This window comes from Ciconia boyciana, chromosome 4 (genome assembly GCF_034638445.1).
Source record: "Ciconia boyciana chromosome 4, ASM3463844v1, whole genome shotgun sequence".
NCBI lineage: Eukaryota > Metazoa > Chordata > Aves > Ciconiiformes > Ciconiidae > Ciconia > Ciconia boyciana.
In genome coordinates this window covers 42,757,300-42,771,028 of record NC_132937.1, presented here as the reverse complement: position 1 = coordinate 42,771,028, position 13,729 = coordinate 42,757,300, and the positions used below count along the sequence as shown (strand labels likewise).

At 37.6% G+C, this 13,729-nt stretch overlaps 1 protein-coding gene across 1 annotated transcript in view; it reads right to left on the bottom strand.

Annotated features, from left to right (window-relative positions):
• Positions 1-13,729, bottom strand: part of DMGDH (dimethylglycine dehydrogenase) — a 47,185-nt gene that overhangs the window by 8,633 nt on the left and 24,823 nt on the right. Inside the window, exons 8-14 of the mRNA XM_072859685.1 lie at positions 13,448-13,617; positions 13,121-13,274; positions 12,071-12,236; positions 9,401-9,531; positions 7,752-7,969; positions 6,712-6,869; positions 5,618-5,677 (exon numbers count right to left, since the gene is read on the bottom strand). Of these exons, the coding sequence (XP_072715786.1) occupies positions 5,618-5,677; positions 6,712-6,869; positions 7,752-7,969; positions 9,401-9,531; positions 12,071-12,236; positions 13,121-13,274; positions 13,448-13,617 (1,057 nt within the window). The remainder of the gene's footprint in view (positions 1-5,617; positions 5,678-6,711; positions 6,870-7,751; positions 7,970-9,400; positions 9,532-12,070; positions 12,237-13,120; positions 13,275-13,447; positions 13,618-13,729) is intronic.

Sequence of the window (13,729 nt, the reverse complement as noted above, 5' to 3'; positions counted from 1 at the left end):
GGATGGTGACTCAGCCACTTCCCTGGGCAGCCTGTTCCAATGCTTGACAACCCTTTTGATGAAGGCATTTTTCCTAATATCCAGTCTAAACCTCCCCTGGTGCAACTTGAGGCCATTTCCTCTCATCCTATCACTCGTTACTTGGGAGAAGAGACCGACCCCCACCTTGCTACAACCTCCTTTCAGGTAGTTGTAGAGAGCGGTAAGATCTCCTTTTCTCCAGGCTAAAGAACCCCAGTTCCCTCAGCTGCTCCCCATCAGACTTTTTCTCCAGACCCTTCACTAGCTTCGTTGCCGTTCTCTGGACACGCTCCAGCACCTCAATGTCTCTCTTGTAGTGAGGGGCCCAAAACTGAACACAGTATTCGAGGTGCGGCCTCACCAGTGCTGAGTACAGGGGGACGATCACTTCCCTAGTCCCGCTGGCCACACTATTTCTGATAGAAGCCAGGATGCTATTGGCCTTCTTGGCCACCTGGGCACACTGCTGGTTCATATTCAGCTGGCTGTTGACCAACCAACACCCCCAGGTCCTTTTCCTCTGGGCAGTTTTCCAGCCACTCTTCCCCAAGCCTGTAGTGTTCCATGGGGTTGTTGTGACCCAAGTGCAGGACCCGGCACTTGGCCTTGTTGAATCTCATACGATTGGCCTCAGCCCATCCATCCAGCCTGTCCAGATCCCTCTGTAGAGCCTTCCTACCTTCCAGCAGATCAACACTCCCGCACAACTTGGTGTTGTCTGCAAACTTACTGAGGGTGCACCAGATCCCCTCATCCACATCGCTGATAAAGATATTAAATGTGCCAGTTCAACCTTTTTGGTGTTATTTCTCCAAACTGCACCTGTGAAATGATGAAAAAAAGCCTTTTCCCTAAAAAGATTTATCATTTTGTGCCTGGTAACGCAATGAGTTGGACTGACACAACTGAGGGGCAGTTCTGTCAGAGTGAACAGCAGGGAAACAAATGACTGGAAAGAGGAGGACATGAACCTATAAGATTAAACTGCTGCCAAAGGAATAAAAGGATGGAGGCACAGTCTTACAACTGCTTATCCTAGTTTCCCATGAGATAACTCCAGCATGTGTAGTTATGCTGCAGGTTAGGTCAATACACAAGGACTGTATCTTTGATTTACGGTCATACACCCACCTTTGTGAAGTTGCTGGGCATGACACAACTTCTGTTCATAATGAATAAGGAAGCAATTAACTGCTGATGTGTCTAATAGGTGCAATAGTAAAAGATACCTCAGAAATCTAATGCCAAAGTCAGAAGACAAGGTAGGGCTTGTAGTCTAAAAGGCATTTTTTGACATCAAAATGCAGGCAGTCACTGAGTAGTGTTGGTGGAGATAAGATATAAATAGTGAGAAGCAGACAGGGAGAGGAGCAGAAAACAAAGAAAGTAAAAAAAGTGCTGGTAGATTAGACCTAAGAAAAAGTGAAGGGAGAGATACTCTGGGTATTGTATAATCTGGAAAAAAGCTCGGAATGGAGAACAAAGAAACTGCCCCAGTAAATAAACAGGGCTGCAACAAAGAAACACTGTCTCTGATAACAGTATTTCCTCCTAGTGGAAACAAACACTAAATCTTAGCTAAGGACTCTGATCCTGGCCTGGAAGACCACACTGGACCAGAGTCACAAAAGGGTTTCCATAATCTACTGCATTCTCTTCCCAAATCACAGTGAGCTGCTGCTGCAGAGGGAGTGCCCAGGAGATGGCAGTCTTGGGTACAGCAAAACAAGTCACAAACCTACAAACCATTAACAACGGAATTTTGTAGCTCTATGCTCTTGATGACTGTTGGCACGATTGGTTTCACGTGGAAAGCCCGTGGAAGTGTTTCACTCTAACATCAAGTTTTATTGGGACTTATGGTCCATTACGCTCAGGAAAAAAATTGGCTGTTTTAAGAATATTGAATTAGCTAAAATTAACCAACAACTTCAGAATACCAAAAAGGCACATGCAAGCAGGTTTTGAAGACGCAAGCAGCTTCTGAAATGAGGAAATATTTTTTTCTGTATTTCAATAGTGAACACAATAATCAGTGGTAAGTTTAAAGTGTAGCAAGAAAACATTTTCTGACATAAGGATAGTGAATCATTAGAACAGACTGCCCAAGGAGACTGTGGGATCTTCACGACTAAGAGGTCTTTGCAATTTCACACATGAAATTTTTATACATATGGCAAGGTAAACACAGATGTAGTTGATTCTGCCATACAACAACGGGCTGGAGTAAATTAATATCTGGTGATTGCTTATCTTTTTTTATTATAATATTTGAAAAAGCCATTAAATTTAAACCAGGGTTTTGAAAAACAGAAAGCACTCAGAGGTGATAGACTATATCTTTGACCACTTCAACCTGAGAAAGTTCAAATGTGCAGCAGAACTAAAACAATATTCTGGGATGTGGAGAAAAAAAGAATTGCAACTTTTTCTTCTTTAAAGATATTCTGTGAATTTCCTGCCACAAAGACCATTAGGACTCCATTGAATATTTAGTAGCAGAGTGCTTATTCATGATGAAAGTATTTGTGAATGAGGCTGTCTAACAACTTACTAAACTTACTTACTTAACTTACTAAATGTAAGACCAATTGAACAAACAAAAGAAAGACAACAGGTATTAAAAAAAATCCCACCCCTAAACTAGACAGATTTTGTTGTGAAGTTCTGAAGCCAATGTATACTCTCAATTAGAAATTAATTCTGTTACTGTCTCTCCACTTTGGTTTAATCACAGCCCATCCTTCTTGTCTGTGCAAGGAAGCAACTAACACCAACATTAGAGAAAAAAGGAGTATTCAAGCAGAGTCTAGAAGAAACCACCTAGAACAGTACTATCTCTTCAGCCTTACTGATAAAGTGAAGGTTGTCACAGAAATCCTGATGAAACAAGTTTACTTATTGTCATGCTGAAATCTAATACACTGTGGAAAAAAAAAAAATAATTGTCAAACTTAAGCCTTTAAGGGTTTCTCCTATTACTCATCACAAAAAACTTACTAGTCCAAATGTACCTGAAGATGATGCATACACTAAACTTCATAAACACAGAGAAATATCAGGATTTTATTGGGAATTTACATCTCTTCGTATTTAATCCCCAGATATTTGAATACCCTCTCATGGAAATTAAAATACTTCTTGATTGTATTACCTTCACTGGCAGTTGGTTGTTCACTCACTTTAATCTGTTTAGAAACTGTTTACATTTTGCATTACATACCACTCAAAATTCACTTATGCTGAAGTCTTTTTGCCCATTTTGTGAGCTATTTCAGCTGCTTGTTGCACGGTAAGAAGCACTCTAGTAATTTTGGTTTCAATTTACACAGAAATCAGCACTTTCCCCAGTTGGGGGCGCATGCTTAAAGGAACAATCCCTGCCAGCAACCCTACAGACCAAGATGTCAAACAGGTTTAAGTATCTGTTGCTTGTAGTTTGTATCCCGTTTGCCCTTTTTTGCGGAAAGTTTCCTTAACAATAGGAGCAGATGATAAAAGAGTATTTTGCTTGTCTTCAGTCACGGTGGTCTCTAAGGAATGCTGAGATGCCAAACGGTCTCTAAGGTATGCCATGCCAAACGGACACCAAAACCAGAGGCATGGAATTGGGACTCAGAGCCCCAAGCTGCCAAGAAGCAGAATAAATAGTCTCACATTGCGCTTCATGCTACAGTGTTTAGACCACTTCCAATATCTGAGTTGGCTCAGGTACCTCTGCAGTGTCAACATGCAGTCACAACTGCCCTCATTTGAGTCAATAAATAAACATCGATTATTTTCTTTTTCACATTAGTTCAGCAAAACTGGCAAATGTTTTGGGCTGACATCCTGCATCTAATGGGCATTCATCTACAATGTGAATATCGGCTCGAGAGAGCTGTTCCAACCCTGCATTTCAACCATGCAGAAAAGTGCGTGGCACAATAACGAATCAAGTGCTTCATGTGCATTAGTGCCTTCACATGTTCTGCATAGGCATCTTAGCAAGAGACAGCTTTCCTTGCTTATGGCTGCTTTCCTGCTTATACTAAAATAAATAATAATAATAAAAAAACCCCGAAACAGATGTATCAAATGGAAGTGGAAAGAAAAACTAGTAACAGTAACTTTTTTCATTGCATTCTCCCATAATCCTGCTAATGCTCTCCTCAAGATGGGAAAGTCCTTGATGACTAAATACAACATAATCCTGTTCCATAAGATTCTGTATTTCCCTTGCATGTGTCATTTTCTCTGATTAGAGCAAAATTACAGTACCCAAGGGAAACAGCTGTAACTCCACTACATGTAGGAACTGCCATTGACATCCCTGGGAGCCCCTTGCCTTCCAGTGGATGAGCTCCATAGTTGGGCAAGAACAAGTTTAGAACTCGTATTTCATGCTAGAGCACGCACTGATGTTAGATTAGGACAAAAATGAATGTTTTCTCAATCCTGCACAGGTTGAAGAACTTTAACATCAATAGACAGGTTCAACAGTTGGAGAGGAAAAGCATCTTTCTGGTTCATCCAGAAAGATGAACTGTTGATGAATTTGTCTCAAAGATAAAAGCACCTTTTTAGGTTTAACATGCCTTCATAATTCTTGCCTACCCAAAGTTTAAGATTTGTTGTTTAATTGGAGCTGTAACTTAAAGTTTGGGATTCCTTTTATCAGTTTCACGGTGCCTCCACATAACAGCAAAAAATATCAAGGGTCATTTATTACCTGATTTATTACCCTTTCAGGTATAAAGGGAATATAAATAAGCAGATAATTTGTCCCTGTATCACATTACCACATTGTAAAGATGAAATGTCTCACAAACATTACTTTTTCTTCTTGATCTCCCTTATGTAAAAATGTTGGCACCTTCTCTATTTTACAGATGAAAAACTGAGGCAAATTATTCAGAAATATCCCTTCATTTAGGGCACTTAACGTGAAATGTATAGGACCTGATTTTTTACATTAGAAACTTCACATCCACTGTGCAGACAACTGCTGTTTGAGTTGCTGAGCTAACTGGTAGCAACAGATGACATTAGAGCTGCACAGGAAAAAATTTCATCGAGTTTCATGGAAAGGTCCTCTGTTTGACAGACTTACGACACTTGGTTTGTGCTTCATTTGGACCAGAAAAGAGAATTACAACCAGTTTCTGTAGCTGTTAAATATAACAGAGTATGATTTACTAAAATATGAATATAAGAAAATGGGGATGCTGATAAAAGGAGATAGACTAACATCTTTTCATTTTTACTGCATATTTAAATTCAACTAGTCCCATTCTCTAAACTTCAGATCAGGCTGGAACAAGTTATGAGCAGGGGATCTCTTCAGAAATTCTATGGACAACTATTTGAAGTTGAGTATTTGCAACTTCCTGAGCTAATGTATTATTTTGTTAGCAAGAAACATGGAAAAATATGAAACTTTTTGTTTAAACAAATCAGTACTTATAAATTCATTATTCTTATATACAGTAAAAAAAAATTGCTCGGTTCATTTTCTAAACCTATTTTATTTTACAGATAATTATATTTTTCTTTTCAAACCCTTAAAGGAATAACCTTGGGTGTAATAGAACATTTTGAAAATAATAAGACATACCTTGTTTAGCTTTACAAAGTATCCCAGTCCAGCTTCCAAGGGATTAGTGTCACAGTTCATCTGTTAAAAACAACAAATAAATTTGCCATCCATAATGATGGACTATCATAGCTTTTGGGTTGGGACGTGGGGGGGTATTTATTTAGTTATTTCATGCAGCCTTCTATTTAATCCTGGGTCAATGTGTTCCATGTTGCATATGTGCAACTTCCATTTGAATACACTGTATGCTTCCTATATGTGATTTCAACAGCATATCTAGTATTATGCCTAATATAAAATATAGATATGTAAATCATTTCAGTAAGAAACAAGACTTTTCATCAAAGCAGAATGGAACCTTCAGAAGATTGAATAACTGAGGTATGCACATTAATTACAACACAGAAGAATGCCTTAGCTGAAGAGGAAAATAAAAGACAAAGCCAATTTTATTTACCACCTTCCCATTAGGGGGAATGATTTGTTAGGCAGCATTTGAAGCAAGAATGAAAATAATTATCACTGGGCAAACGAAAAGTACCCCTAAATGCCCACCATTTCACCTTCCTGAGTTCTTTCCAAAGGAATTAGGAAAAATTTCAGGTAAGCAGAAATTATACTGATTTTCCCCAAATTCTCCATGCCTCCTGAGTAGCTCTATATTGTGAGTGAGCAAATTTGGCAGAAACAAGCTAATGGAAAATGAAAAAGTTCCAAATACATTATGAAGCAAGAATAATTGGCCTCTCATGACATAGTTATTACAGAAATAAAACATTTTCAGAATCTATCAGCCAAACCTTTGATTTCAAAACACTAGAGCTCAGCAAAACCCTCATAATTTTGTTATACACAAGAGGGAAAAACATCAGTGAATCAAAATAAGTGTCTCTTTGCCAGCAGTGCAATGGAGTATACTAGTTATTTTTATTTAGAAAAGACACTGTTCTGAATTATAGCAGCTTTTCCTGCTCAAGGTAAATTTTCTTTTCATGCTAAATTGAGAAACTGGAACAAATACTATCTGAGCAATCTCTGTCTAAAAGCTGCGTAGTTATGATGAAATAAAGAAAATAAGCAGAAAGAATAATAAAGAAGTTCTATTTCCTGACCTCTGCTCCCCAGGCTCGGAAACCCTTTTCCAGCCTTAAAGCATTCAGAGCATACGTTCCAAAGTTGTCGATTCCCTCTTTTTGGCCAGCTTCCATGATTGCACTGTAAAGAGCTACAGAATCTTCTTTTCTATGATAGAGCTCCCAGCCCAATTCACCTGTTACACAAAAAAGATTAACAGTTTCATCAGCTCAACAATGAAACAATCCTAATAAATACAGTCTTATTCTTGGTAAGAAGTGGTGATCAATGCTGTAAGTGTTAACTCACATTTTAGGATCAATTCTGCTATCATATATCAAGTCTAATTCCCTGCAATAACCACCAGATGATTTATGCCCTAGATCTTATGCAGTGGTACTATTATTCCAATTTAAACTGTTAACTGAAATTGGGGGGAGGGGAGGAAATCAAAATAACTGATAAGAAAAGGTCATGTAGCAAAGTCACGATGAGAGATGAAGCTTAAGGGCATTATAAAGTGATGATGACTTGGCAAGTAAACAACAAATGTAACAGTGTAAATAAGCATAAAACAAGTATATTGTACCATATTTAGTACAATAGAAAGAGAAGGACTTCAGCTGCTTCAGAATGGTCTGAATTCAGTCCATTGCAGTAGAGATAGACATAAAAATAAATAAAAATAAAAAGTAACTGAGAAAAACAAATACTTGGCATTACAGCATTACATTTTCAAGGCACTTGACAAACACTAATATACGGTAATCCAAAAACAATTCTTGATGTTGGTTTTGCAGTGAATACCACAGAGGTTATCAGAACTGGCCTTTTGTTCTGTAAAACAAATATTTACACTATAGGGTATTCTAGAGAAAAAGGTCTTGGAAAACTCAGCCAAGACCCTGACCAGATCACATTTGAAAATCAATGTACTGCATTTCCTCACACATTTATATATAAAATCAGATGGACCTATTGCTTATGAATAAAATATGAGGTTTATTTTTCTACTAGTTACACTTACTATTTTATTTATTGCCTCTTTCCTCAAGAGTCTGTATTCTCTCTTGCTTACCTGTGTACGATATCCTAATGGCAGTAACAGCAATATCAGAAAGTTTCACACGTCTAGACTGGAGAAACTTAAATGAATTATCACTCAGATCCTCACTTGTCAACTTCTGGAGGAGCTGTCGGGCATATGGACCTGCTACACCAAGCACTCCCATGTTGTCTGTCATGTTTTCTATTTCAACTTTATATCCACCTCTCATTACTTCCTCTTCAATCCATCTGCATGTAAAACACAACAGTGATGTTAATTTTTTAATGAAAAATAACTGATTTAGATAAGGATTAAAAAGGAATAATTTTTTGTTAGTGTTCATCTTCCCAGCAGCTCCCAGTCCGACACCTTCTCAAAACTAATAGAAGTATGTGCTACACTAGATAGCCAAATCCGTCACTGATGTTAAACAGTGTTTTCTGGTGAGATACTTGCATAGGAACACAGGCATCTGGGATACAGCCAGGAAAGGAGAGAATTTAAATGGGTGGAATTTTCAGTATTTTCAAGATAAGAGAAAGAAGCGATCTCATAGAACTGAACACAGGTTTGCCTTTGGAATAAAAGGTCAACATACAAAAGAGTAAGCAGTAAACACAATGTACATAAGAAATCTCAAAATAAATTCCTCTGTCAACAGAAATGTACAACCAGGCTTATTCCTTCCTGAATACAGTATTTAAAGTATCGGCAGGAAGTTCAGTTTGAGTTTTGATTTAATCAAAAACATCAGCTGGTTATTGCCTTTCAGGAAGCTCACAAAATAAATTAAAGGAGTATATTTTAAAATCTTATAAAGTACTACTTTGTTAAGCAGTGCTAAAAGATCTCAGGCACAGGGGAGAACTAAACAGGACTGCTGAAATTCTGTATAAGTAAATGCATAGGTCTGGTTCTGCCATTTGATTCCTGAATGTGCCAATGGTCCTGCTGATTCCCATGGGACTGTTATGAAACAGTACATTATTCATTGTGTGTTGGGGTAGCAAATTTCAGTCTTTCATGTGTTGATTCATTTTGAATAACTGATTTGTCAGCAATTTCCAGTAAGAAAAGTTCTTTTTCTTAGTATGTATGTACAGCCACTTACAGCACTAGAAATGTTACTTCCAGTGCTCATCTATAAAAAGCACGTTAATGAAGTCATCCTGCAACTGCTTCTACCTCCTTTCTTTCTGTTGTTTTGCTTTGTGACCCCAGAGCCCAAAGCAGAAGACATTATCACACTACCAGGAAGACTGCACTACCCATCTGTATTGGCCAGGTCAGTGCCTGTGGGGTCATCCATGTTTAAAGCCAATTTTCTTTTTTGCGTAAGAGAAAACACTAGATAGGAACAACTGTGCTGTGTTCCATCATACAGTGCCAAATGCAAACAGGTTCAACAACAAAACAGATCTACCTCCGTTAAAGTATATTACATAACTATCAGTAAATTCTCCATCTTTTTACACCAACAATAATCCCATACGCCGCTGCTTCAGGATTCAACTCAACCAAGTTTCTAAGAAACCAAAATCAATAAATAAGTAGAATTCTCTTGAATCTAGCAAAAGTTTTGTTGAGTAATAATTAAGAATTTGGCCCTTAGTAAAAAGATTTCTATATTAATGTGACTGTATAGCATTGTGTACTTACTGTATCAAAAATAAACTAACCTCAGATCATGGAGTTCTGACCCCGAGCCAGTTACAAGCATAAATTCTCCAGGATACAGTTGAGAGACTGTTAGCTCAGCATAAACTTTTCCTCTCGGTGTTAACATATGGCTTATATTTGTGGAACCCACCTACAGAGTAAAATTTGCAATTATTAAGAATGCAAAATAAAACCTTTGAATTCTTAAACATTATTAAATATATGGAAATACGGCTTTACTTGAAAGAACGTTTTTATGTTTGTTCTGCTATGCCATAATAGGAGCAGACAGATACACAATTAGTCAAGCTTAAGCTTTACAGTGGAAATTTCACATTTTTCTTCATAGGAAAAAAAAGGTATTTTTAAAATGAGATAAATCAAGACCTTTATAAATATTTGTTAATTGTGTATTACACAAGGTGTTCTTAAGCTACATTTGATTTAAGAATGCATTTTCAATTCAAATTCAATCAATTTTAGTTTGTTCTATGATCATGAGAATAAATAATTTTGTATTATTGACATAAATATTCTTTTTCAATCATGTGAGTAAGGCTTTCAGATCCCAAAAGGATAACATTACTTTGACCCTTACTTTAAAGAAAGAATTACTGAGCTTGCTTATGCTTTTGTGGCCCTGATTTATGTATGCTTTTATATTTTATGTAGTTGCTGGCTATGAATCTACATCTCTATACATGTGAATTGGGTTCTGTGTAGAAACATGATCTCTAGAGGCAAAATTTCAAATATCAGTTACTTAGCTGTGACCATAAAATGTATACGTATTCATACAGATACCATCCATACAAACAGAAATATGAATGTGCCATAGCTGTTGTGCTGATCTGGTTCCAGAGGCAGAATTTAATCTCTCTTATTTCATTCTGCTTTCATAAGAACCTTGTCAGGCAACCAGTCAGTGCTCAGATTCCAGACAATGAATGGAAAAAGGAAAAATATTGCAAATATTAACGTTCTTTTGCAAGGTAGTATTACATTAATATAGTTACTGGCATATTACAGGCACATAATTGAATTTTCAGGATCTGATGATAGTCACACTCAACCTGGTTGTGATACAAGTATATCTCCAGTAGCTTCACTGAATTATTTCATGATGCAGACAAGCATGAATGGTACCAAAAATCAGATAGCTTAAATAATCAACTGTTGTGAACGTTGGATTTTTAAGTGGACTCATAAACTGTTCTGTTTTGCCATCTATTTTTCTTTTTCCCCTTAGCAACACTGATTAAACTCCATAGAAAGCACTCGCTTTGTTCTCATAATTTCCTGTTTAATCTTGCTTTCTCCCCGCCACATAAATATATTCAGCAAGTGTCATCCGTGCCCACTGATGACAGAGTTATCTCACCTCTACCCCAAGATAGAAAGAAGACAAACTTTTAATCTATATTGCTATCACAAAAGTAATACAGTAAAAAATATGACTACATGGCAATTCAGGTTCTTCTTTCTCCTAAAGCTATAGGACACCATTCGTGTGTACAGCCTTCCCATTCAGTTGGCTCTGACCTCTGAGAAGAAGTTATCTACCTTCATAACTATAGTCTCAGTGTCCCTACTGTTTCCCTATGCTTCCTCCCTCTGGTGTCTGAAGCAGCTAAAACCATCACCTACAGCAAAAACTTAATGAAATTCTGTGCTGAAATGAGCAAACCCCATGGCTGTAGCACTTTGGAAAGGAACAATCTGCTTGCTGGACGTGTATCTCTGAAGTTAAAAACACTAGATTAGACTGGCTGACAAAGCAGGAAGATAAAGGGACTCATGGAGCACTACCATAAACTGAGGACCAAGAATAAGAAACCTAGGTAGTTTGTCACAGTGTGCCATTTTTGAAAACAGGATCATATTCTGAGGATGTGTGAGCAGCCACACTTGTGGAGAAAGGACAGGTGTGAGCTGAAAGCCAAATATACTGAATATTTGCAACCCTGCCTGCTTCAGGCACTCAGCTGTAACACAGAGTCAGTATGAGGGGGGTGGAAGATAAGCATGGGTCACATTTAAAAAAAACCAACAAAACTGTTCTGTTGGACAACCAGGAAGAATACAACATCCAGCTATGGTCAGGCAAGAACACCTTCCAGTGCTCTCCCGTGCTACCTCAACCTGCCCCAGTACAGCACAGTTTTAGGCAGGCAGCTGTCAAGCTATTCTAGTACTACTGTAAAAGAATTCTGGGTGAGATTCACTTGGACTTCTTTAGACAAAGATTTGAAACACAGAATGTTCTGTGTTTCAAGGAAACACTTTTTTATTTTAAAGGTGACTGAGCACAAGAACAGGTTGCCCAGAGAGCTGGTGGAGTCTCCATCCTTGGAGATATTTAAAAGCCATCTGGATGTAGTCCTGGGCAATGAGCTCCAGGTGACCTGCTCGAAAAGGGGGTTGGACAAGGTGACCTCCAGAGGTCCCATTCTATGATTCAATGATTTGTGCCAAAAGGTACTTCTATGTGTGGCTACTCCAGTATAAACTCCACTGTCTGTGCTCTTAACTGAGTGAAATACATCTCCTGACACAGCAATTTCTCCAAAGGACCTGAGTGTTTGGTATCTGAAAGATATGGCAATAATATTACGCATAATTTTCCATTTCTGAAACAGATCTTGTTTGTCTAAATCCTACATTAAAACAGTTATCACTGTCCCATTTACCTTTGGAACAACATTTGCAAATAGATGATCCAGCAGCTTAACAGAATCTGTGCCTTTTACTTTAAACTTGCCAAATGGTGACAGGTCAATCACACCAACTTTTTCCATAACCTGTTTATACTCACGACCCACAGGGTCAAACCAATTTGTGCGCCGAAAACTGGGTCTGAAACAGAGCATTTACACACATAAAAAACAATTTGGAAATTTTGTGCTCTTTTCAGCAAAATATAGTCTTCAGTTTCTTTAGTTTAATAATCATTCAAAAGAGATAGACTTTCCTAATTGTAGGTAGCTTACCCAATATTTTCCTTGGTCTAACATAGCTTAATTATTAAAATCCTTTAACAACAGAGAAAGATATGGGTTGATATTTTATCAACCATTTTGTACAATAAACTGTGAACTGTTCAAATGTTAGAAGAAGTAGTAGTCTGTCATATGTAAATTTACAGCATACTTTGTTGCTGAATCATTTATTTGAGTTTAAGGTGTCAAAGGCTTTATTTCTGAACAGGAGAGTGTGTCTCTCTATTCCTTTACGAGTCTAATTTACATTGGGACTCCAGTATCCCTGTGGGAAACATTTATTTGCTGGATGCTCCCTGATGCAAGCAGGTAACTAGGTAGGCAGGCACAGAAAAAAAAAAAAAAAGAAAAGGAGGATTTGGCTTCTCCTTTCCTGAGAATTATACAGAGAGGAATCAGCATTTTCATGAAAACATTATATTGCTGCTGATCAAATAACAAGAAAGGAAGAAAAATACAAATTTATAATGAACAAATTGTTCTCTAATCTTTTCCTTCAGCTAGGCTGCTCCCTGATACCCCATACCTAGAAGAGTTACAGGATACCTCGACGTGTGTTTTGAAATGTCTGCGTTGTCAGAATGAAATGGCTTCTAAACTATAGAAAAAACAATGGAAGATCTACCTAATAGATAACTTTAGCTGAAATGAATGATAAATGTATGCTTCTTATCAAATTTAACTCAGCTGGCCCTTGTTGTCATGACAATGTAAGGGGGGGGGAGGTAATATTTTCTTTACTTGTATCCAGTCTCATCTCCAGGTTTGTAGAACCAATGAGGTTGCTCCCATCCTGCATGAAAGCCCATTGAACATTTTGATTTCAGCAAATCATACAGCCCACTGGTTCTCTCTGTTGGTCTCCCAGCAAATCTTTCTTCTTTAGGGTAGCCAACTAGAGAGGGGGAAAAAAAAAAAACCAAACCAAAAACCATGGCATACTAAATACTGTACAACACAAAGATAGAATATATGTTAATACATATATGTAAACAGAGAAATCTAGAGGCAGGCTTTGTTGGAATCAATTTTCAGGATATAAATGTATTTTAAAAAATACCTTCTTACCAATGTTATTAAAACCATAAGATTCTCTTGCTTTGGCTGCTGTGTATTCTGTGGTGGTCCACTTTCCATACCGGTTGGGATCTAATTCTATGAGGTCGAATGGAGGTTCCCCCTCAAGGATCCAGTCACTGAGGTACTTTCCTATGCCACCAGCATGTATAATGCCATACCTTAAAAACAGGAGAAAGTCTTGTAGTGCCAAGTGTTTTTTTGTTTGTTTGTTTTTAAAAATCAGTACTGGCATACACTACTACTACATCCCCTAAAGTACCCTAAAGTATT